Here is a 23626-nt window from a genome sequence, read left to right as displayed (position 1 = left end):
ACCTGCTCAATCCCGTCCCCCCGAGCCAGAGCCCCAATGTTTGCAAGCATTTGTTACGATCGAATTTCTGTGCTCTGGCTTATCCGGCGATCCTGCCAACCAAGGCCCTACGTACCCAGCCCAGGAGGGACGCGAAACTCTCCAAATTTGGTAAAGCGAGAAATGGAGTGGAAGAAGATAGTACCTCGACACCAGCTGGCATATGATGAATGATTAAATGAATGTGTTGTAGATCTTCGAATATGAGTTCGGATGGCTGATCTTAAGAGCATGTTCTGGAGATCCGGGGAGTCGGAGAGGAGGTAATTCCTGCGTCTCCGTCACACTCAACGTCCTACCAGGCAACACGGTATGCGGTATCATTCTCATATTCGATGGCACCCATCATCAATACTTTGGAGTCGATAATGTATACCGATTACAAGAACTGATATGAGTTCCAAGCGGAGAGATCGCTTTCCATCTCTGACACAGGAATGAACTTGTGCTGTTGCAGTCCACTCTTATCGAGCTGGATAGTAGGGAAGTTCAGTTCCTTGGCAGAACTCTCATCCTTGGCCAAGATACCCTTCTCAGCATCAAGCTCCTGGATGCTTTTGACATCTGAGAAAAGACCTTGGATGCCAGAGTCGGCTTGGGTGGGGAGGGAAAAGTATGGTTGGGCGGCATCGGCATAGCTTTGGGCTGTTACGGGAGTTGGTGGTGGGCGATTGCCAGTTACTCGTTGGAAGACACTGGAAGTGAGGAGTTGAACGTCTATTCCGGGTGGTACTATTAGTTTATGGACAGTACTACAAGCAAGGTGAGCTTACTGAACATAGCCAAGTTTTTGGTGTCCCATGCAATTGCAGCATGTGGATCTCGCAAGATTGATTGCTTGATCTTGCCGCCTACTCCAACTGACATTTCGGCGTTGAAAGGGTTAGATCTCTGAAGGAGACCACCTCCTTGAAGGTTGAGGACAAGGTTTACTGTAGAATTCGATTCAGGGTAAGTCTAAGCACAAAGGTGACATGGATAATTTTGTCATCAAGCATCGCACTGAAAAACTTACATCTAGAATCCCATAGTGTGAGAGAAGGTGGTCTACTAAAATCAACTGTGTGCCCATATAATGTGACGCCGAGGTACTCACTCTTTTCCAAATGACGGCTGTTGTAGAGAAGTCTCATCTGTCCTACGGGGACACCATTCTTTGCTGAGATCGCACACATGAATTCGTAGATTGAAGCATTGGAATGAACCATGATGAGAAGCTTTCCCTCTTTGTTCAATTGTTTGACGTAAATGAATTGAGTCGGACCACGCTTGATCGGAACAACGAGGATCTGAATGGCACCAACAGCTTCCGTCTGAGCGACCTGGGCCTCGACAGAATATCCTGAGCCCATTGGGACAGAAACAAATTGCATGACTTCGCCATTCTGCTTCGCAATGCCGTCAAGCCAAAGTTGACCCGTTCGGTCGGGATCAACGACGACATAGTCTTGGACGCTTCTCTTTTCATGGATCAAACGGCTTCGACGAAGAACAGTTGCAAACGAATCGACGATGGGCTCACCACTAATGGCGTTGATACCACCAAGGAGGACTTTGATTGCAAACGGGCGAGTGGATTGGAAGTTGATCCAGAGAGCTTCATGTCCTAATTGACGCGAGTGAATGAGACGTCTGGCCCCGAAAACAGTGTGCTTTTGCTGAGATAACTCACGATGAATAGGCATGAAACAACCGCCCTTTAGCGCCATAGCCTCTGAAAGAGTCTTTTTGTAATGATCGATATTGTAGAGAGGGAAGTTGCCAAGATCTGGAGGCAGATTGTACGTTGTACCGTCATCAGGCTATTTGTCCAGTCAGCGGCAACTAAGGTGACGGTAGCATCGACCTCACAACTCTGATAGTACGCTTGAAGGTAATCTTCATAGCCTCCTCATCTTCACCTTGATGAACGTGAAGGCACTTGTGGGCGTTCAGCTCTGGAATTGGCTTGCCCAGCGTCACTCGGAGTCGGTTTAGTCGGTTTGTAGTAGCCATCTCGAGAGTTATGTTTCAAAGTAGAGTTCTGGAAAGTATTGGCCATATTTCAGCACATAAGAAGTGGAATAGGACAAAAAGGAAGGAGAGACGACAAGTAGTAAAGCCTGCCAGCGTAAGGTGACCAAAAGGCTGTTTGTCACTGCTATAGATAGAAAGAAAACACATACCTATGTTACTGAGAGAATAGCAATCAAAGTGTGTGAAAGTGGTTGTAGGGAAGCTGATTGAAGTCTCTCTCAGGGTTGTTACTGTTGTCGAAGAAGAAGAAGAAAGAGTCTCAGAATTAGGAAAGGTCGGGCCTTTTGTACCTGTCCAGGGCTAGCAAGTGAGGTAAAGATGCTCCGGCAGAGGAAGGGTCGATTCACTCCAAGTCGATCTTGTCAATTGAATGGAAGAACACTGAGAAAATGAAATTCCGACTTTTACAAACATAGAGAGAGCTTACAGCTTGGAGACTTCCAATAACAAACGGTTCAATGGCAGTCTTGATTCATACTTAATCTATTCAACTCTGACAACCACCTTACCAAAATGACCACCTGCAAAAAGGTAGATCAGAGCCTCTTTAGCTTCTGCAAATTGAAAAACCTTATCCACTACGGGCTTGATCTTCTTCTCTTCGTAGAACGCTAGCATTTCCTCGAATCTCTCCCTCGGTCCATTCAACAAACCCTTTAGCGTAACATTTCTCCTCAATGCCAATACATTCGTATTCGTCCTGTCTCCAGCCGCGTCTCCCTTTCCAGACAGGTATCCGATACAGTTTATCAATCCACCAAATGCTATGCATTCGAACGATTTCCGTAATGTTTCTGCACCACCATTTTCGAATATGATGTCCACCCCCTCGTCGTCGGTCATTTTGAGCACTTCTTGCTTCCATTCTGGATTTGTTTTATAATTGATTGTTTTGTCAGCTCCCAACTTCTTCGCTACTTCGAGCTTCGCGTCTGATGAGGAGGTAATGATAACTGCCAGCAAGATTAGACTGCATAAAGCAGATATGGTCACTGTTCCATACCTTCGGAACCACTAGCCTTGGCAATCTGTAGACCACTAATGGCCACTCCTCCAGTTCCTTGAATCAAGACTTTCTCTCCCCTTCCACCAGGCTGCCCAAGGGGTCTCATGCCATTGACAGCCATCCACGCCGTCATTGCCGCAATTGGTAGGGTGGCCGCTTCTTCGTCACTCAAATACTCCGGTTTCCTGACCAGTCCCTCCGCATCGAAAGCTCTATACTCGGACAAAACTCCTGGAAGGGGCAATCCCAGCCCACTTTTCATATCCGCAGCCTTGACCCGGCCCTTGATATGAGTCTGGTTGAAAATACTGAGCACTTTGTCTCCCACGGTCCATTTGGGCAAATTGGAAGCGACTATTCTGCCACACATGTCGGAACAGGGCACGATTTTGGGAGACTGGGAGCCGGTCGATTTGTGGTGGTTGTAAAGACCCATGACGACTTCAGTGTCACGATAATTGAGAGCAACTGCAGAGATCTTGACTAGCACTTCAGAAGGTCCTGGGACTGGCATCGGTGCCGTAGTAGAGGAGAGGTTTTCCACTCCATCTTGGTGGGACACCCATTGCTTGATTTGAATTGGGAGAGACATGATACTATCGAGAGCTGTAAAATATGCAATGAATTTCAGACTGAAGGTAGTAAGAGAGATATGTCGCCCATTAGACAGAGGAAAGAAATGATATGATGAACATAAGAGGCGAGAAACAAGGTATTTTATAACAAAGACATAAAGAAATCACCCCACCATAGCTTCAAAAATCTTATCGATGTGGAGTGCAGATCGAAAGTCCGATAATGAATCGAGTAAACTCTTTCACCATGCTGAGTCAGGTATGACAAATATTTGTTGTTCTGGATTGTACCCCTTTCGAAACGAACTCTCGTTTCTTGAGAAAATAATAATATAATTCTCCGGCGGGGAATCAAATAGCTGATTGTGACAAAGGGGAGCGTCCAAATTCAGAGTGGGTAATGATATGTTTCGTGCATACGAAATTCAGAAAAGTCATTAGATGTTTTGAATAGGTTTAGGAGTATCAAAGGTAGGTACTAAATTAAGTTTAGAAATTCTAAGAAACAGAGCTAGGCTCGATTAATTTCCGGTAATCAAAAGATCCAAGTTAGATATGAGAGCATCTTCTACAGATCGGTCGGTCCTAGAATATCAACATATTATTTCTCTTTGATTTAGGGAGATAAAACCCCCTTACAACTACTTACTTCCTTTTTTACACCAGGGACAACAGTCAAAGTCAGAGCTAAACAAGAATCTCCATTTACTAGCAAACATCTAGGACAGGAAGGGTATCTGCAACTTAAAATGTAACCAAGAGAACTTAAGTCTTCAGTTAATCACATATCCGCTATCAACCACCTATTCAATATCAGTCCTATGCCAGCATCGCCATATCAAACCCTAGTCAAGAGAGTTGAAACTCACTAAAGCATGACCTTGCACAAATGTAGCCTTGCTACTACACAAGAACAAACATGCATCTGCGATCTCCTGCGCCGTCCCCATTCGCCCCATCGGCGCAATACCCACAGCTGGTTCTAGGACTTTGGCGAACTCGGCATCACCTTGTGTCATTGGTGTACTGTTCGATCGGTCAGTATTTCGATTCAAGAAAGGGCATATGGTGAGGGAAGGCACGGACGCGATGACACCAGGACACACGCAGTTTATTCTAATGTTGTCCTTGGAATAATCGATCGCGTCGCTCTTGGTCATAGAGATGACGGCTGCTTTTGACGCACAGTATGCAGCTACAAACTCTGTATCAATTTTCCCATCCTGTATAGAGCATCAGAGAAAATACTCACGTGCGTTCGGTCTCGACACGACACCCAGCTGACTTGCAATATTCACAATACTGCCTCTATTCCCTAGCCTCCCGTCATGAGTAGGCAGAGGCTCTTGCTTCAGCATCTGAACAAGCTCTGCTCGTGACGACAGCCAAGTGCCGCGGTAGTTGATGTTGTTGATGAGATCGAAATTATAGGCGCTTGTCGAGGTTGAACGCTCGTTATTGCCGATTACTCCTATGCCTCTGTATCAGAACCATGATGCATGCAGTATCTATTCCACGTGCTTTTGTCCCGAAGTGGGCGGACGAGATCTCGGAAACAGTACCGGCAGCGTTAACAGCATAGTCCACACGCCCCCATTCAGACACAGCAGCTTGTACCATGCATTCCACTTGTTCCTCCTCAAGCATGTCCACCTGATACACCATAACCTCCGCGAGTGAGGAGACTTCTTTCATGTACTTCTCAGTCTCGAGCAGCCCCTCGCGGTTGCGATCACATATTGCGATTTGGGGACATCCTTCCAGTGCGAAGGAGATTGCAATGGCGCGTCCAATCCCTTGAGGTCACTTTGATATCAACATAGGGACTATTTGCAAATCAAGGGTGGACAGAGATGGAGAGTGAAATAAAAAGCGGTGAGATGATTGGACAGAAGAGCACGAGAATCTTGGCCATACCTGAAGCTGCACCCGTAACTAGTGCAACACCCGGGAATAAGGTCATAACTTGACGCTTGAGGAGGCTCTTTCAATTGCTCGACGCAGGAACAACATCAAACCAGAAGAAGAAGAAGAAGAAGAAGAAGAAGAAGAAGAAGAAGAAGTAGAAGTAGAAGAAGAAAAGCACGGCACAAAACGGACGGGGGATACAGATACAGCTTTCATTTCTTGAAGTGCGCGAGGTCAAGGGCACAAGGCAAGGCAAGGCAAGGGCACAAGGCAAGGGCACAAAGGGAGAAAGGGAGAAAGGGCACACCAAGCTCATCCCAACTTTGAGTTTGCAGGAGTGGGCTTGGTGTGCTTGGTGTGCTTGGTGGGGTCGCTTATCTCGGGGCACAGTCCCGGAGTGGATTGCCTCTCTGCCACTGCACTGCCAGATGACGGCATTGGGGTGATCACAAGGTCCCCTCTCATCCACTACACCGACCAAAGGGTTCCACAAAAACACTGAAAAATATACCCAAGGTAGGTAGGGTTCACGAACGATCGGTGAGGCAGTTGAGGGAGGCAGTTGATGGAGGCAGTTGATGGAGGCAGTTGAAGCAGGCAAGTGAGGCAGGCGAGGAAATCAGGGTTGTGCGCGTGTGGCCCCAGGCCCCATAGTGGGCTGGGTTTCACAACAATGGCATCATTATTCTCTCATTATTCGACGACCCATCCTCGTCCGGCGATTTTCTTCTGCGTAACCTTCCTGGCGGGTAACGGCCACCCGATACCACCCATCCCCTCGGCCCTCAAGTATGGGATCACCCAGCACTCTCTCTCGTTGGCGTCTCCTTGGCCTTTCATCTTCGGCATCACCTCTTTGATTGGCTTGCCGTAGTGCAGCAGAGGGGTCCCCTTCGCCAGCGCAGCGAGCTGTCCGCCAGTGATGTCTGTCAAGGCGTGCATCCGGGTCTTGGGGACCTTCTCTGGCGTTGCAGCTGCGGGTGCGGCTCGTTGGAGGTAGGAGTACACTATATATTCGGGACACTCCTGTGGACTGATATGTGCGAGTGGTGATGAGGGGTGAATGTAGACCGCCTTCTCATCATCGTGCCGCTTGATATGCGAGGGGAACAGCGTGACGTACGGTACGTCGATGGCCCGATTGGGTTTGCGCCGCACATCTGGCGGATGGGGTGACAGATCGGCTCGCATCGCAATGTGGTCTATGAACCCAGCAGCTACCATCTGCTTGAGAGCTTTGACCTGTTTGGCAGAAGGTGGGTCGAGCTTGTCTTGAAATTTCAGACCTGCAAAAGATGTGATGTTGGTTCGAAGAAGATCAGTAATTTGCTTGCGAAGTTGCAGAATCTCCTTCAGAACCTTAAAACGAACAAAATGTTCCTTGCACCATTCTTCAGTGGGCTCGTGGGCGAATTCCCCTACCACCTGGAGAAGTTTAATAGCATCAGATTTGTCGTCGAGGAAACAGAAGTCCTTCTGCGCCTTGTTGAACTTTCGTCTGATATCCAGACGTACATCCTCTTCGATGCGGTCCGCACTCGTGAAATAGGCGTCCTCTTCTCTAACGGGAGCGGCTGCTACAACCTGGTTCTCGGGAATGAAGAAATCAGGTGCAGAAAGGCCGGCAACTAATGCGATCGTGTATGGTAGGCAGTCATGCAGATGCCCCACAAGTAGTATACGAGCGAAGCGAGGCGACAAGGGAAATATTGACATTGTTGAACCAGTCTGTGTGATTTGCCCAGTGGGTGATAATGCCGATAAATATGTCAAAAGTTTCTCTGAGCTTGCGAGACTTTGGCGATCCGGCGGCGTTGGAAATGGAAAGTTGACCACATGTTGAAGGTTCATTGCTTTCAACTGCAGCACGACTCCTTCAATAGGCATTCGTAAGATCTCTGGTTCGGCAAATTCTGGAAAGTCTCGTTCAAAGACAGCTGAGGAGTACAGTCGATAGCAGTGACCAGGTCCCGTACGTCCAGCACGTCCAGCACGTTGACTCGCACTGGCCTTACTGATCCAACCAACTTCAAAACTCTGAACGCCAGTTGTCCGGTCATACTTGCGCTCTTTAGATCTTCCACAGTCGAAGACATAGCGAATGCCTGGGATTGTAAGACTCGTTTCTGCAACGTTGGTAGCCAGAATTATTAGGCGAGAGTTTTCCGGAGGGGGTTCAAAGACTCTGAGTTGTTCCCTTGTCGGAAGCAACGAGTACAGTGGTAAAATGTGCATCTTGGTTGGACCAGTATCCGCCTCCTCCTCAATATTGAAATCCTCGTCATCGAGATTGATGTCAATCTCTTCGTCTTCATCGAAATCATCGTGAGCATCCTCCATCGTATCCCCGAAATCCACATCTTCTGCCTCCATGGGTGCGTCTCTTCCAGATATTCTAACCTGAGGACCTGAAGCTGTCTGACCAATTCGGAAAGCCTCTTTGAGCTTCTTGGTCAACTGTGTGATCTCGTTCTGACCTGTAAGAAAAACAAGGAAGCCACCAGGAGGTAGCTTCTTGTGGCCTCTGCTGATTTTCCGGAATGCATCTTCGACGTAGTCGTGATGCGTTTTCCGTGCAAAGTGGTTCACAACTGGGTATTGTCTGCCCTCAGCTTGCAAGACTGGCGGCGGCTTTGCAAAGAGAGTCGTATTTTGGGTGAAGTCGGTAATTCTCAAGGTCGCAGACATGATAATGAGCTTCAACGGTTTGATCGAGGGATCTTCCGTGGCCATTCCCTCGCGCAGCTTGACAACGCGACTTAACATTCCAACCAGAATGTCTGTATTGACACTTCTCTCATGAGCTTCATCAATGATGATAGCAGAGTATTTCCGCAGCGCAATATCCTGAGCTACCTCTCGAAGGAGGACACCGTCGGTCATGAATTTGATGGCAGTGTCTGATCCGACGGTACCCTCGAACCGAATTTGGTAGGCGACTCGCTTTCCATGATCACCCAATTCGTCGCCAACACGCTTCGCCATACTAACAGCAGCCACACGACGTGGTTGGGTTACTCCAATCATTCCTGGCGTCGGTGAGTCCTTCGTCCCGTAGCCCGCTTCATAAAGGAATTGGGGAACTTGTGTAGTTTTTCCTGATCCAGTAGCGCCATAAACGACTACTAAATTATTGTTGTGTATTGACTCCATGATCTTTTGCTCCTCAGCAACAACAGGAAGCTTTAGTCTGACATCTTGAATCTCTGATGTCCTATTTATCGTCACACTGTAGGCTTTCCGGCTGTCATTGGCTGTCGTTTGCAATTCCAGAGGCAGAGGATCTTGCTCAGGAGCTCTAGGCTGGAAACCAGCTATTTTCGGAGTTTCTGTCGCATTCGGGATATTTGAGACGGTCTGGTAACCCAGAGCTTCATTCAATTGCTGATTGGCCCATGCCTTAAAAGCAGATGATCTTGGAGGTTTGGGAGATCCCTCCTCGTTTTCTTCTTCCGACGACGATTCATCTGAGCCCTCGTCCTCACTTTCGGACTTTGAATCTGAATCTGACGAAGATTGCTCGCTCTCTTTATCGTCATCCGAAGCGTCTGATATATCGTCATATCCTTGTATCGAAGCACCACTGTCTGTATTGCTGTTCAACTCAGAAGCCGAGCTGAAACCCTCCCAATCTGGTTCTTCAGGAGCTTCATGCTTGAATGAAAGTTTAGAATTGACCCCTCCCCTTCGTTTGCGCTTCTTCAGAACAGGCTTTCCTGCTTCGTCGACCTCGAGAGGTCTCTTAAGACCTCCACCAAGATTGACAACAGGTTTTTTCGGCTGGATTGGCACTGTGATTGGAATCTTGAAAATCCCTCCAGTCTTCGATTCTTCCACATCCTCGTCCGCCGAGTCCTCATCCGCAGCTTCCCTGAATGTCCTCTTCTCAAACAGAAGCTCGTCATTGTTCCCGTCGACATCAATCCCAGCCTTATGTTCAATCAACGCCCGCTCGAGTCTCTGTCTCTTCGTTTCGCGACCTTGACCTAGTCTGCTGCTGCTCTGGTAGAGACTGGTATCCGTTTGTGCCTTTGCTAGTCGCGCAATAAGCTCCCGGTTCTCATCTTTCCTCAACTTCGTCTCCAGATATTTCTCTAATCGCTTTGCCTTCTTTCCACTGATCTTAGGTCCCTGCGCCTCGATTTCCTCTCTCATGCGCCGCTTCTTCTCCTCGTGTTCACTTGTCGCGGTGGGGATGATCTCCACGGCATTGGAGTCGACGACGGGACCCTGCGAGGTGCCCTCTTTTTCTCGTCTTTCTCGTTCTTTGACCTTGTGCTTTCGTTGTCGGGGGACGAATTTGCCCATGTTGGAAGTATTTCAGAACATTTTCACGCTGAGGGGTTGCTCGATTTTTTTTCTGGAAGTATTTCCGTTTTGCCGCTTAGGCATTGCTTGGAGGGGAAGGCGGTGAGAAGAATGGACGAGGCTGAGAAGCCTTGTCAATCGTGGAATTCCAACGACATTCAACTCTCCGTCCTCAGAGAAACATAATCAGCAGCAACATGTCAAGCTCGAACATATCTGGAAGTTTGCAAAATATGGAGATCGGTGGTGGGGTAGAACCATCTCCATTTCCTGCATCAACAAAACACGCTGCCGGTCTTGTCAATGGACAGGAAACTGATGTGTCGTCCGTTTACTTCTCAGACAAGATCCTGATCACAATCTCGCAAGAAGGTCGGCTATCGCAATGGGTATGTTACCTCATTAGTCTTTTATCTGATGTCTGTCTGACAGTTTTTTCTGCAGATTCAAGTGCCTTTGTCCTCTGCTTCTCCGACCTCCTTCGATACAGCATTGCCATCAGATGACCAGGACACTCTTCCGCTCAGCCACTTAACGCCGAAGACTTTGCTTGGTGCAGGTGGAGACCAACGAGAAACTATTGGCCATCTCTACGCCAGCCAGATTGCAAGCCTGATTGCTACAAGAGATCCGGAGGATACGCGAACTGTTGTGGTTGGCTTCGGGCTTCCGAAAATAGACATGGAAAGGGACGCTTTCTTTGATATGCTGGAATTGATACAGAAAGTCATATGATTGGCCAAAACGAAGACATGAATCAAATTTCATTACATGTGCGGGCCCGGTAGAGGGCTGGCAGTATCCAGCAGTATGGGCTTCACGATTGGTACGAGCTACGTTATGGTCATATCCAAAGCTGCCAAACGGCTACGAGCTACGAGTTTTCGAAGTGCTATGAATACAGATGTTGAATCTCGCTTTTCATCAAGTCAACAATCTACTTTATGCGGAAATTATGATGGCACTGGGAGCTTGTGCCCGGAGAGCTTGTTGCTTTTTGAACTCATCTTCTTCTCTTTTGAATCTCAGCTGACACCCTGAACTAGAGTTAGTTGCTGCGTGCATGGATTGATATCGGACTTCTTACAATCGCCGCATGATATGGGCTCATATTTTGGCGGGTTATCCGCAGATGTGCACGACGGTACCACACCTTCGACACAGTTGAAATTGAGACCTAATCATCTGTCAGTGTCTGGTGTTTCACAGGTCAGATCTGTATCTCACCGAAGAAGAACGGCATTGATACTCTCTCGACTGTCGATCGATTGTATACCCTGTGCACCGTGCTCTTGTATATGTCGTTGCACAATCTCATCATAAAGTCTCCGATATTGACGACAATGGTACCCTCAACAGGTGTGGCCTTGATCCATTGTCCGTCACGATTCAAGACTTGTAGACCACCAGTCATGTCTTGCCAGAGAAGAGTGAACAGTTGGAGGTCAGTGTGACTTCCCAGCCCTACAGAGTTGTTCTTTGTTTCTTCCTCAGTTGTGGTGGGATAGTAGTTGAAGACTCCGTCAGCCCCAGGGTATGTTGTGCGGCTGTCGAAATAGTTTTCTTCCAGGTCAAGACTCAGGGCGAATACTCTCACCAGTTTCCTGGCCAGGGTTAAGCAAGAAGCCCAGTAGTGCAGGACTTCTTTCTTGAAATCAGGCAGGTGAGAAGTCTCTTCCCAGACAAATTCCTCTCCCCTGATCCATGGTTTGACTTCTTCTGGGATTGCGTTCAGGTCTTTGGTATCAGGATCATACTTTGGAGCATATCTCCAGCCCAACTATCCTGATGATCAGCAAAGATTCTCGGTGTTCCTATCTTATCAGTCGCATACCGATTCCTTGATATCGACACTTTCTCCAGGGCTGATGTTGGTGCTTCTTGGCCCATTGTAACCGTTGAAGTACTTTGATTTATCCTTGCTTACTCTCATCCTCTGCTCGGTAGATTGTTTGAAGAAACTGTCCTGGTCAGTCAAACTCAATTTATCCTTTAGCGATAACTCACGCGAGCAATTGCTTTCTGGCGTCCGCAATTGTCTTGTCATCAATACCATGATTTTTGATATAGAAGAATCCAGTATTGACAGCTGCAGCTCGAATCTGCTTCGACAACTCCTTCCTTTCTTCAAATTTGGGCGAAGACAATGGAGTCAGATCGATAATCGGAATTTCCTCGGCAGTACAGTCTCGTGGAGGAGTGTTTAGGACCTCCCGAAAGACTGGTCCATAGGCTGTACGAAGCTCCAACTTTGAAGTCGACGAAGATGGCATTGTGGTTGTGGTCGACATATTTTCTGTGTTTGAGAAAATTCTGCGAAGAATCTCTACGAGAATCTCATGTGATGAAAACGTTTATATCTCAAAGGAGGGATTCAGGGAGTTGTTCGCCCACGGATATGGAGATAACTGTGTTGCCTAACAGTTGTGAGCCACCATTAACAATTCTTGACAGGACTTACTTGGCCAAACTTCGGCCCTCGCCGGTACCCGCAATTTACAATTGTGTACTCAAACTAGTCTTATCTTCAAATGCTGGGATTTTGCGTTTCGCTCTTTCGACCTCCTATTCGAGGTTCTGGTTCGTTAATCCCACTCTTAGCTGCCTTTTGGTATACCATCACGTGCACTTCATCCCATTCTTGAGGATCTTCTCGGAAGCCTCTTCAACTTCGGTTCACTGTCGGGAATTGCGCGTTTGTTATCTGAATTTTACATGACTATTTGCAGTGACTTTTGTGTTGATATGGGCTCTCCTTTTCTGTATGTACTGTGGATTGGAATTATTGTGTATTGTTGAGAGTAAGCGTCTGCTAGTCAGAAACTATGGTTTGGCGCCGTTCAGATGAACCCAGCGATACCAAAAATTAGAATTTTAAGCTGTGGTAAGTGCCCTGTGGTAAGTGCCATAGTACCCTAGATAGCCTCTTCGTCCGTTTAACACACACTGTCGCCATGCTCTCCACTTTGATAGGGCATATCTCTTGGCCGTCGCATCCTCCCTTGAAAGTGCGATAAGCACACCATTTTTCTTTCACAGGATACATATAACATCTAGGGTACTCCTCTTTGGCTCACCTGAGTTTTTCCTGCGTTGTGATTTCCAAGTTGCGTCTTTCTTCCACGGACCTTCTCCCACCTTTACACAATGGCGAGCAGTCTTATCAGACGCATCAAGGAAGGCATTCCAGCGCCTCACTTGAAAGCAAAGGGAGCTGATGATGTGGATCCTGCTGATATGTGGCTGGACAATGACGATATCAGACCATTGAAGCTTCAGGATAGAACTTGGAATCTTTGGACCTATCTGACATTCTGGTTCTCCGCTGGTAAGTAATTATTTTCGCCTATTATCCGAGAGTATGTCACTGAGAGACCATTAGTCGCAACCGTTTCCAACTGGTATGCGGCATCAAGTGCGCAAGCTTTGGGTCTCAGTATGTGGGAGTCTGTCGGTGTTACGTTCGGTGGTCAATTCCTGATCGCCATCGTCATTGTGCTCAACGGCAGAGCTGGCGCCAAATACCACATCGGTTTCCCAGTCCTCAACAGAGCTTCTTTCGGTGTTTTCGGTGCCTGGTGGCCTACATTCAACCGCGCCGTCATGGCATGTGTCTGGAACGGAGTCAATGCAGTTCAAGGAGGACAGTGTATCTATGTCATGCTTCATGCTCTTACACCAAAAATAGCAACCATCAAAAATGTTATGGGCAAGGGATCAGCTCTCGACTCTGGTGGCATGATTGGATTTGTAATTTTCTGGCTGATCACTTGTTGCTTCTTGGTTATTCCGGTGCCAAAGGTACGAATTGAAAATTCCGATGAAGGTCAGTTTCTAACAGATGGCAGATGAGAGGTCTGGTTTATACCAAACTCATCGTATTCATCATCTCAGCCGTCGTCATGCTTGCATGGACAGTCTCAAAAGCAGGCGGTATTGGCGATGTAGCAAAACAACCCGGCACAGCTTCAGGATCATCGCGAACTTGGCTCCTCATCAGGTTCTTTATGCTAGGAGCAGCAAACTGCGCAACATTTGCATCAAATGCAGCAGATTTTCAGCGCTACGCAACCAAACCTAATGATGTGATCCTCGGCAATCTTCTCGGCTTTCCCCTCTCCAATCTGATCGTCTCAATCGTTGGTAACCTCGTGGGCGCAAGCAGTCAGCTCGTCTTCGGCGAAGTGATCTGGAATCCAATCAACTACCTCGACAAGCTCCAAACCACCGAATACACCTCCGCAAACCGCGCTGGCTGTTTCTTCATCGCAGCCTGCTTCGCCTACTCCGCGATTTTCTCATCCATCTTCGAGAACTCCCTTCCAGCCGGGAACGACATCGCAGCACTCTTCCCAAAATACCTTTCCGTCCGCAAAGGGTTCTTCATCTGTGCTGTCGTCTCCTTCGCCATCAATCCCTGGTACTTGCTCGGCTCAGCCAGTATTTTCATCTCTTTCATGGCATCGTACCAGATTTTCCTGTCAGCCATTGCTGGAGTGTTGCTTTGTCACTACTACATCACCACACGCGGCTACCTAGAGATCGAGGACCTGTACACTTCTCGCAGAACAGGCGTATATTACTACACTGGCGGCTGGAACTGGCGCGCGTATGTCGCCTACATCGTGGGCATCATCCCAAACTTCTATGGCTTCTTGAACAACATGGGTGTATCCGCCCCAGCTGGAGTCACTAAAGCGTACTATTTCGCTTATCCGATTGGACTGTTCGTCAGCTTCTTTACTTATTGGGCGTGTTGTGCTTGGAAACCTCCGGCGGTGACGGTCCCATTAAGCGAGTGGCGGGAGCCCAAGGACTATGTGAGGCCGAGTGAGAGGGGTGAGGTCTTAGAGGCTGAGGGAGATGTTGAAAGTTTTGGGGGTGGGAGTGGGGAGGTGAAGGAGGTTGGTGAAGATGGGGTTAATGTCGCAGCTGTGAAGAATATCGGGTCGTGAAGAAGTAGAATATTTCGGTGGAGCAGGAGATAATGATAAGAGGGACAAAGTCACCACCACTCTTGAATGTGCTCCAAGAGAGTGCTAAAAGTGATATTTTAGAGCGGCCGTGACCGATCATTGCTTATGCCTACCGTGAACTTGAAGGACGCGAGGATTCCGTGGCGGAACATTATTCGTGTGTAGGTATGCACGTGATGTTTACATCGGCTGTCGTCACAAAGTAGCAACCGATGTTGAGATAAGTTATTTGCGCGGTGATCATATAGATCCGGCTAGCTGTGAGCACTCTAATACTCATTCTCAATTTAGAAACAATAGGAACAAATCACATGTTGAAGCAAGACTTTTGTCCAATTTCGTGCCTACAATTCGCAGTTTCTTGATTTTCTGCTCCATCGCAAATCTTTCGAGAAAATCCCTGTTTATTTCAGCTATTAAGCAAAACGCCTTGTTCAATGCCGGATTTACATCTGGAGGTTAAGCTCCTGTCATTTCCAACACCACCAGTACCATCACGCAACCAAACGAAGAAAACAATCCCGAACTATGCCAGACACGATTACTCTACATGCCCATATTGCTCAACGATCCACTTGCAAAACTCCTCCCACTCAGCATTCCACTCTTTAATTCTCTGGGCACGAATGCCTGTCCCATCTGGCCCATTTTCAATATCCTGCGTCCACTCATCGTCTGTTTGATCCTCGTACGCAGACCATCGGACGCTGTTTTGCGCAAGCGATCCCTACCGACGTGGGGTCAGCGTGAGATTCGACACGGCGTCAGCAGCAAAAACAAGATCAAATCGAAAGCGAAATATAGGAGAAAACATGCACTTACCAAACCCGCCAACCCAAGATTATCCCACCCCTGCAACGCCTGCCAAAAATCATGCGACAAACCCGCCGTATCCTGCCCCATCATACTTGGATCATCATTCGCAATTGCCGCCTTCACACCTCTCGCCAGTAGCGCCGGGAGGGGATGCATCTTGATACTCGCCGTATATCTCAACACCTCGTTCGAAATCGGACAGCATTCTACCATGATCCCTTTCTCCTTCACCATATCGATCAAGAGGGGGTGTTTGTACAGCGAGAAAGCATGGCCAAGACGTCGGGTTTTGAAGAGGATGGCGTCGTAGAGATTCTGGTCGGTGGAATCTCCGTCGCCTACGCATTCGCCTGCGTGGAGGAAGAACGGGATGGTGAGGTTCTGCTTTTTGACTTCGGATTGGAACCAGATGAGAAGTGGAGTGAGGGAGTGGAGGGTTCGGCCCTGGTCTTCGGGACCGACGAGGTCGTAGCCAGAGATGAGAGTTGGGTAGAGCTTTTTGGCTTGCATGCAGATTTTCATGTCTGTTTTTCTGGTCAGTCAGATTGCCCATTCTGTTTTTTAATCGGGCCTTCAGGCGGAGGTATTGAGTGAGGTAAACATACCCGTAACAATGGCCTCATCCTCAAAACTCCTCAAAGTGTCCCAAATCAACCTAATCCCCCAGAACCCTTTTCCCTCTTCACTCCCCTTGAATTCATCAATCACCTCTTTGAAAACCCTCACCAGCTCCAGTCTATTCTCCTTCAATTCCGCTTCCCCCTCCAATCTGAAACTCCTCGTCATCCCACGCATCTCAATCCAGCGAATCCCATCCGCATAAGCCGTCTCCAGGAACTTCCTCAAAAATTTCCGCGTGACCGGCTCGTAAAATACTATCGGTGTGATGGTCATGAATGCCGATTGCAGTTTCCGCCAGATGGCGTCGACGCCGAGATGGTTGGATACAGCTTCGGTTTGCGTGATCGAACAACGTGATTTCATCCATGCGCAAAATCCTGATCTTTCGTCTGAAGGAAATGTCACTGCTGCATTTTTCAAGGATACTTTTGTCATCGGTTCGTAGCCTTCTTCCCAGATTCCCTTCCCGTTTTCAACCTTCTCTACAGAAGTAGAAAATTCAATCCTGATGTTCACATCAATCCTTTCCCTGTTTTTCTTATCACTCAACGCCTCTGATGCATAGATAACCATGCCTTCCGTCCGCACAGCCTGCTCAAAAAGCCATTCCAGATCGACCATAGCGCCAAGATGGCAGTGCAGGAGTGCTCCTTTTGGCATGCGTTGGACGATTCGCCAGAGGTGGGTGGTTTCCATGTGGTTCCTGGCGGAGTTGAATGTCATACCTGGGTAGAGCTCTTCTTCTTCTCCATCTTGTTTTGACGGTAGGGCTGCTGATGGAGGAGGAAATGTGCCAGTATTGAGGTGAGGCTTGCGTTGGTTGGAACTCCATATTGTGCTGTGTTCTTGCTGCCGGATTTTGGTTACGATGGTGCAAGCCCGTTGGGCTGTTGGAGAGAGAGTCTGCCGGAAGTGGAAATCTGTGAATAGTTGAGTATGATTGTGTAGCTATCAATGTACTTGAGGACAGAACTGGGAAACTGATAAAGAGGTCTTCTTACCGCTTCGCTGCTCCTTTTCACGTGATATCAGATCCGAGCGATTACCGAAGAAAGCTTGCACGGCATCTTTATTCTCGGGACTGTTGTGGTCCATTGTGAATGAGTTGGGTAGTGATGTTTAAGCTGAGGTATGAAGCGTTGTTTTGAAGTTGCGAGATATGAAAACTTTATGTCGTTCTTAAAAGGTCAAGGTTGAAGTAAGATTCTTTGAATGACTCATCCGGGCAAGCCCATTTATGGATCATTTTGGACTCAACATGGAAGCCATGTAAGACGACAAATATAATTCCGAGAATTTTTGATGGTTGTCCAGCAGGCACCCGTGCCAAGATCAGACGAAATCCGTTATGTGCAACGCATTTCAGATGAGAACAAAGGCTCAAGGCCCGTTTATGTTTCTCCGACGAACTGAACCTCCATCTTTGATTTACTTCAATCAACACGATCCTTCTTCGCAGAAACTTCTACGCCAATATGTTCCACACTCCCGCTACTGCCACTGCTCTCAGGGATCAGCTCTCCGGTAGCCACCCCCTCAACAACCTGGTCAGTGGTAAGCCCGGACTCTTTAGCTACCCGAAGCAATTTCCTCTCCTCAACATATTTCTGCAGTTCTCGCGCCCTTTCTCAACATCTACAAACAAGATGACTATACTAGCTGCTGCGCATAATGTGAAGAGGAATGGGAAGCCCATCCAATTGTTGTTGGAAGAGTTGATGATCGCTTGCACCACATTTGGTCCGATAATGCTCGACTAGAATCACAGATCAGCTTGTGGAAACCAGGGAAGAGTGGGCGAGGCGAGACCAGACATACGGCACGGTTGGTGATACCAAAGAGACCGAAGAACATGTTCTCGTATCCACGAGGTGTCACCTCAGACATCATGGTCTGAGCATAGGCATAGTAGGGGGCTTGGAACAAACCAAAAAGAATATTATAGATCCAGAAATCGCGCACGTGGTGATATCCAACCGTCTTTGTCCAGAGACCCAGCATACCATAGAACGGGATAAACACGCTGAAGAAATTAGTGACCATGAACATATGCTTCGTCTTGATCTCGAAGTATTTCTGTATGTACCAGAATCCGAAAGTTGATGCGATAGAGGTGGCAGCCTGAGCAATACCCAAATATGTGATCTCCAGGAAGAAAAATTGCACGATGTTGTTTTGGATAATTCCGACCAAGGAGCCGGTTGTGTTTAGACCGTCTGCCAAGAGGAAGAAAGCCACGAGGTAGATAAAGGTCTGAGGGAGATGTCTGATTTCTTGCAGAGCAAGCCAGACCTGTTTCCAGCCAATTGTTGCATAGTTACTTCCTTTGGGGATTTTGGGCCCGGGACGAGGTTGTTCTGATGGAAGATGTCAGAGAATGTCTTGAAAAACGAGCCGCTGCCGAGACATATCCCAGTGAAGAAGGACTCACGGAAAAGGAACCACCAAATTCCAAGCACGACCCAGTCTACGATATTTCAGAATATGATCTGTCAGGCCCCTGAGATAAACTTACAAGTATTGGTCAGGCACAAAGCAAGTTTGTTGCCGGAAGGATTACCTTGAAGCGGGAGAAGCACGGAAAGATTGATCACCAGTGTCAGAAGGTAGCCGATATTCGAATGGGCCGTGGAAATACTGCTGACATGGTTTCGCTCCAAACTTTCGATCTTGTCGTATTCGGCTTGACTTATTTTACCCCCTTTCAGATCCTCATCTCTTGCCTTCCGTACATGTGGCTGATATCGAGCAAGCCGCGGGAACAGTGCGGCGTAGAACACCAGAGTGGCACCCTGTCAAGAGTGATCAGCGATAAAAATAGAGCATTGTGGCTGTAGACTCACATATGCAATGTAAGCTATGATGTAGATAACCATAGCAGCTGGCCACTGCTCTGGATGCCTGATTGCCATCATGCCGTATTGGAAAATCCAACAAATGAGAGTGAGAACGAGGAGCAGCCATCTTCCAAAGGTGCCGTAATCTGCAGCAGATCCCAATCCAACAAACATCACAGTCATGACCGCAAAGCAAATCCCGTTCGCAATGAGTACCACGCTTGCCACAGATCGGGTCCCTGAACCCCATGGGATAACACATCCCGCGTTGCCGCAATTACCTTTCTGAATGGGATGGATATCTGGATCGTGGCCAGCACCGGTCAGAGCGGATTGAAAGAGAGCTTGAGAATATGATCCAGGACCGACTCCATTGTCACCCTGATATTATTAGTTGCGAGTACTAGCTCAGAGTTGCTCAATCATCTTACATTGTAGTAGAGATAGTATGACCACAGCTCCTTTCTCGTGGTCGTTGGCTGACCAAAAGCATCCTCATCTGCACCAAACAACTGTTCATATTTTCTAAGATTCTCTTTTATGAAGTTGGCTTTCTGGGCATCCGCCTCAGCATTGTGTGGCGGAACATCATTTTGAGTACTGTAACCAATCGAGTCGTCCATGTCGTTCAACAAAGGCTCGCATGACTCGCGATGGGATCTCTCGAAAGACGAAGCCATCTTGACGGTGTGACCAGTCTGATATTGTTATAATTGCAGTTGCATAAGGAGCTACTACAGAGAGAGAGAATCTCCTATATAAAGGGGTAGCGTACTCAGTAGTACGGCCTACAGTACTGAGTCTACGCCTACAATCCCCATATTTCTAATAGCCCCCCTATTCTCTATATCTGTAGTAAATAGAGCCTTCCAAAGTAGTATAGCGCTGAATATTCCCGAAGCGACGCTAGAGTATCGCTGAAGTATTACTAATAACTTATATTATATAAGGAGCCTCGATTATGCCTTATTAACTCCTGTAATATACTAGTATATATATAGTACCTATATCTCCTGTTTTCCTAGGAGTTTAGTAACTTTATAGTATTAAGGCATATAAAATAGTATAAGAGTGCACCTAAATCGCTCTCTTATTAATAATCTCCTACTCCTACTACTCTTATTTACCTTTCTTTATAGCTACCTCGCACTTTCCTTTTATAGCTACTAAGATATTCCTTACTAGCTTTCTCTCTAGCCTCTAGGGTATATAAAAGTCGTTCTCTTCTAGTTCTATTTCCTTTCCTTCTTCTTTTAACTACGGAATAAGATTCATCTTAACTATTAAGTGTAGTAGTTATATATCGTGTTTTACTTGATTTATAGTTATATATTATTATTAAGAAAGATATTTATTAAAGGACTGATTTTCCGCGAAGAATATTCTATTTTTTATAGGTTCTACTATTAGAAACAGCCTTAATTTATACAGATCTACTATTAATTAGCTAACTGTTATTAATCTTAGAGTTATTATTAGAGAATCAGTTATTACTAGGTAACCCTATATATATCTTATATCGTTTAAACGATTCTAAAGGTAAAGCTTTCGTAAGAGTATCTACTATATTATTATTACCTAGAACGTGTTTTACTACTAACTTATTATATAAAACTATGTTATCTTGAATATAGAACTAGTGGATATTAATATACTTTACTTTTAGATAGAATTTCTGTTCTTTTAAGAGAGATTTAGCTCTAGTATTATTAAGATATAGCATAGGAATTCGGGATAGCTTTATATCAAGGTTTTTCTATAGCTTAAGTAACTAGGCTACTTCTCTAGAGCTATTACTAGTAGCTATTATCTTAGAATCTAAGCTAGAGAGAGCTGTAGACCTTTGCCTATTAGTAGCCTAAGAGATTAGACCCCTGTAGAACCTTACTATCTATCCTTAGAACGATTTCCTATTATATTCCGTCCCCTATATAGCGTTAGTCTAAATATCGAATATATTATCGTTTAGCTTTCCCTTATATTCTATTCCGATTCTAAATGTTATTCTATTACCTTCTATACGTCGTAGATATCAGAGGAGAGGTTTCGTGTCTTAGAGGTGAGATTTAAAGGGATTTAATATATACCGCGCTAGCTAGCCTATTATATAAGTAATATTAAGTCGTGTAAGGTTTAAGAGGTATATTAGAGAGCTGATAATCTGCTGAAATAGTAAGATCTCTTTAGGGGAGGCTAGTATAATACCTTTATCTTTAGCTAACTCCCTTAGTACTATTCTAGCGGCTGCAGGTAAGGTATTACCTCTAGCTGCAGCTATTCTAAACTTTTCTAGTAGCTTTTATATATAAGCTATTTAATAAATCTGTAGAGTCTTATTCTTCTTATCCCTCTTAACTTATAGGCTTATAAACGTATCAATAGCTCTAAGGTCTTTACTTTTCTAGGTCTTTAAGAGCTATTTCTTAAGATATTCGTAGTCAGTAGGGTTACTTATAATTAGTATATCATTAATAAAAACTAATACGTACGCTTTATTCTTAAAGATAAAGAGATTAGGGTTAGCTTCTAATACTTCTAGACCTAGCTTTTCTATCTTATCTTTAATAAGGAGCTACTATTCCCTAGGTGCTTATTTTAGGCTATAGAGAGAGCGTAGGAGCTTTAGATATATATCTTTCCTTCTATTTAGCTCTAGGTGAAGCTTATTCTATATCTCCGGCGTCTTATTATTTAGAATCGTTATATATATATCTTCTTTTAGGTACATGTTTAGGAAGGTAGTATTAATATTAATATACTCGATCTCTAGGTCTCTTTTAGCTGTAATAGCGAGTAGTGCTCGTAAGGTAGAATAGTGTATAACGCTTGTGAAGGTATTAAAGTAGTTAAGGCCGTGTTTTTACTTAAAGCCTTTTATTACGAGCTTAGCCTTTCGCTGTATTATAGAGCTATCAGAGTTGATTTTGTTACGTAGAACTAGTCTTAAAGATATTAGTTTCGAGCCGGAGGGAAGCTTACTAAAGTATACTCTATAGGTTCTAGCGCTTTATATAGCTTGTAATTCCTTGAGAATAGCGGCTTTCTATTCTACTAGATTCTCCCTTAGAGCTTCTATAATAGTTATAACCTTAAGAGGTTATATAAGTTTACCCTCTAGCGCAATTAGCGCTATTTAATAGGTTAGTGCCTTATTAAGGATTTACTGAGAGTATAGCTTCGTAGTTGTTACCTGAGTAGCTTACTCGAAGTATTATTTTCTACGCTATTTCCTACTATATCTTAATAGTAGAGTATTATTAGACGCGTTTACTAGTTAAGTCTATTTAGGGAGGCGTTAATTAGACGCTCTCTTAGTATCTCCTACTATGTTTTCTATAGCTAACCTTCCCCTTGAAGGATTTTTAGCTTCTATAGCTAGCTTCTCTCTTAGAGGTCTTTTAGCTTCTATAGCTAGCCTCTCTCTTAGAGGTCTTTCTAAGCTTTTAGTACCTTTAGCTAGCCTCTTAGTAAGTGCTAGACCGGTAGCTAGTAGTAGAGGTCTTTCTACTACCTTATTACTGCCTTTTAGTATAGTTTCCTTACTACTAATATATATAGAGTATATTATATACTTATTAAAGCTATAGTCGGCTATTTCTAGTTCCTTAAAGGTTTCTATGTTTAGGAGCTTATAAGTTAAGGTATTAGCTATACCTACTAATATGAAATACCCTGGAATTGTCTTTTACTTTATTTTACCCTGATATAGCCCTAGTGGATATAAAGGGTACGCTATAGAGCTAAATACTCTTATTTTAGAGAGGTTTACAGGCTATCTTTTGTACGTTTCAATTAGAGTGAGTCTAGTAGCTGTTTTATATAGTAAAGTAGTAGTTAAGCGTCTATTCTTTAGCTTTACTACCTACTTAATAGCGTAGTACTATATATTCTTAGGTATCTTTATATTATAGAGGATTAAGCGTGTAATCTTAGCTAGTTTATATATCTATCGCTTTACGACTCTATTTAGAGAGTATTTATATAGAGGAGAGGGTTCAGGAACGATTCTACTCTCTTATAGCTAGTTAATAAACTTAGGACTGAACTCTCCCTTACTATTATTAGTCCTCTAGTAGATAATTATGCGGAATTTACTTTGCCTTTAAGTTTTAAGCTATAGCTTTAATTTCCGAATAACTAGTTGAATAGTTAACATAGACTTATTAACTAAGAGATCTACTTAATATATCCTTGTGATATTATCTACTACTAAAAGGAAGTATTTATAGCTGCGAATTAAGCGTAGTAAGATACTAGAGATATTAGCGTGTAGTCGACGAATAAGTATATTAGTTCTATTATCTAACTTCTTATTAAAGTGCTCTTTTATATAGCTTATAAGGTAAGCCTTATAATACCTCTCTCCTTTTAGCTTTAAAACAGAAATCGGTCTTATTCTGTAACTGCTATAAGTAACTAGTTTCTTTAAATAGGCGTAATTTATATAGCTTAAACGCCTATAGAGTAGATCTACCTTTATTTCCTCTGTGCTAAGCTAACTCTCTATTTGTTCCTTTAGTAGCT

The 23626-nt window shown here is 45.3% G+C and overlaps 9 protein-coding genes across 9 annotated transcripts; 2 read left to right on the top strand and 7 right to left on the bottom strand.

The window, feature by feature from the left end:
* Positions 1-418: 418 nt before the first annotated feature.
* On the bottom strand, positions 419-2034 carry ONS95_012962 (uncharacterized protein; the record flags this gene model as incomplete). Its single annotated transcript, XM_058506587.1, has 4 exons — positions 419-756; positions 813-971; positions 1055-1841; positions 1891-2034. The coding sequence occupies 4 exons, from the start codon at positions 2032-2034 to the stop codon at positions 419-421; spliced, it is 1428 nt and encodes a 475-aa protein (XP_058357317.1).
* Positions 2035-2517: 483 nt separating this feature from the next.
* On the bottom strand, positions 2518-3834 carry ONS95_012961 (uncharacterized protein). Its single transcript, XM_058506586.1, has 2 exons — positions 3059-3834; positions 2518-3008 (listed from the first exon to the last, which is right to left on the bottom strand). The coding sequence occupies exons 1-2, from the start codon at positions 3651-3653 to the stop codon at positions 2539-2541; spliced, it is 1065 nt and encodes a 354-aa protein (XP_058357316.1). The 5' UTR covers positions 3654-3834; the 3' UTR covers positions 2518-2538.
* Positions 3835-4147: 313 nt separating this feature from the next.
* On the bottom strand, positions 4148-5679 carry ONS95_012960 (uncharacterized protein). The gene is made up of 5 exons (XM_058506585.1): positions 5199-5679; positions 4889-5107; positions 4723-4831; positions 4506-4662; positions 4148-4439 (listed from the first exon to the last, which is right to left on the bottom strand). Exons 1-5 carry the CDS (start codon positions 5329-5331, stop codon positions 4410-4412), a joined length of 648 nt encoding a protein of 215 aa, XP_058357315.1. The 5' UTR covers positions 5332-5679; the 3' UTR covers positions 4148-4409.
* A 558-nt stretch (positions 5680-6237) lies between these two features.
* On the bottom strand, positions 6238-9852 carry ECM16 (putative ATP-dependent RNA helicase DHR1; the record flags this gene model as incomplete). Its single annotated transcript, XM_058506584.1, has 1 exon — positions 6238-9852. The coding sequence occupies one exon, from the start codon at positions 9850-9852 to the stop codon at positions 6238-6240; it is 3615 nt and encodes a 1204-aa protein (XP_058357314.1).
* A 197-nt stretch (positions 9853-10049) lies between these two features.
* On the top strand, positions 10050-10587 carry ONS95_012958 (uncharacterized protein; the record flags this gene model as incomplete). The annotated part of the gene is made up of 2 exons (XM_058506583.1): positions 10050-10241; positions 10297-10587. 2 exons carry the CDS (start codon positions 10050-10052, stop codon positions 10585-10587), a joined length of 483 nt encoding a protein of 160 aa, XP_058357313.1.
* ONS95_012957 (uncharacterized protein) lies at positions 10296-13180 on the bottom strand. Its single transcript, XM_058506582.1, has 6 exons — positions 12314-13180; positions 11860-12269; positions 11687-11813; positions 11080-11632; positions 10940-11029; positions 10296-10889 (listed from the first exon to the last, which is right to left on the bottom strand). The coding sequence occupies exons 2-6, from the start codon at positions 12141-12143 to the stop codon at positions 10795-10797; spliced, it is 1149 nt and encodes a 382-aa protein (XP_058357312.1). The 5' UTR covers positions 12144-12269; positions 12314-13180; the 3' UTR covers positions 10296-10794.
* On the top strand, positions 13000-14807 carry ONS95_012956 (uncharacterized protein; the record flags this gene model as incomplete). The annotated part of the gene is made up of 3 exons (XM_058506581.1): positions 13000-13180; positions 13235-13653; positions 13701-14807. The coding sequence occupies 3 exons, from the start codon at positions 13000-13002 to the stop codon at positions 14805-14807; spliced, it is 1707 nt and encodes a 568-aa protein (XP_058357311.1).
* A 562-nt stretch (positions 14808-15369) lies between these two features.
* On the bottom strand, positions 15370-17360 carry ONS95_012955 (uncharacterized protein; the record flags this gene model as incomplete). Its single annotated transcript, XM_058506580.1, has 4 exons — positions 15370-15555; positions 15651-16168; positions 16250-17185; positions 17267-17360. 4 exons carry the CDS (start codon positions 17358-17360, stop codon positions 15370-15372), a joined length of 1734 nt encoding a protein of 577 aa, XP_058357310.1.
* A 478-nt stretch (positions 17361-17838) lies between these two features.
* ONS95_012954 (uncharacterized protein) lies at positions 17839-19782 on the bottom strand (the record flags this gene model as incomplete). The annotated part of the gene is made up of 6 exons (XM_058506579.1): positions 17839-18021; positions 18084-18622; positions 18697-18732; positions 18781-19057; positions 19109-19483; positions 19534-19782. The coding sequence occupies 6 exons, from the start codon at positions 19780-19782 to the stop codon at positions 17839-17841; spliced, it is 1659 nt and encodes a 552-aa protein (XP_058357309.1).
* Between the last annotated feature and the right edge of the window lie 3844 nt (positions 19783-23626).

Source organism: Cadophora gregata, assembly GCF_030347475.1.
Source record: "Cadophora gregata isolate MNR1 chromosome Unknown scaffold_7, whole genome shotgun sequence".
Classification (NCBI taxonomy): domain Eukaryota; kingdom Fungi; phylum Ascomycota; class Leotiomycetes; order Helotiales; family Ploettnerulaceae; genus Cadophora; species Cadophora gregata.
Note: the sequence above shows the minus strand (reverse complement) of the source record. Positions and strands in the feature narration are given on the sequence as shown.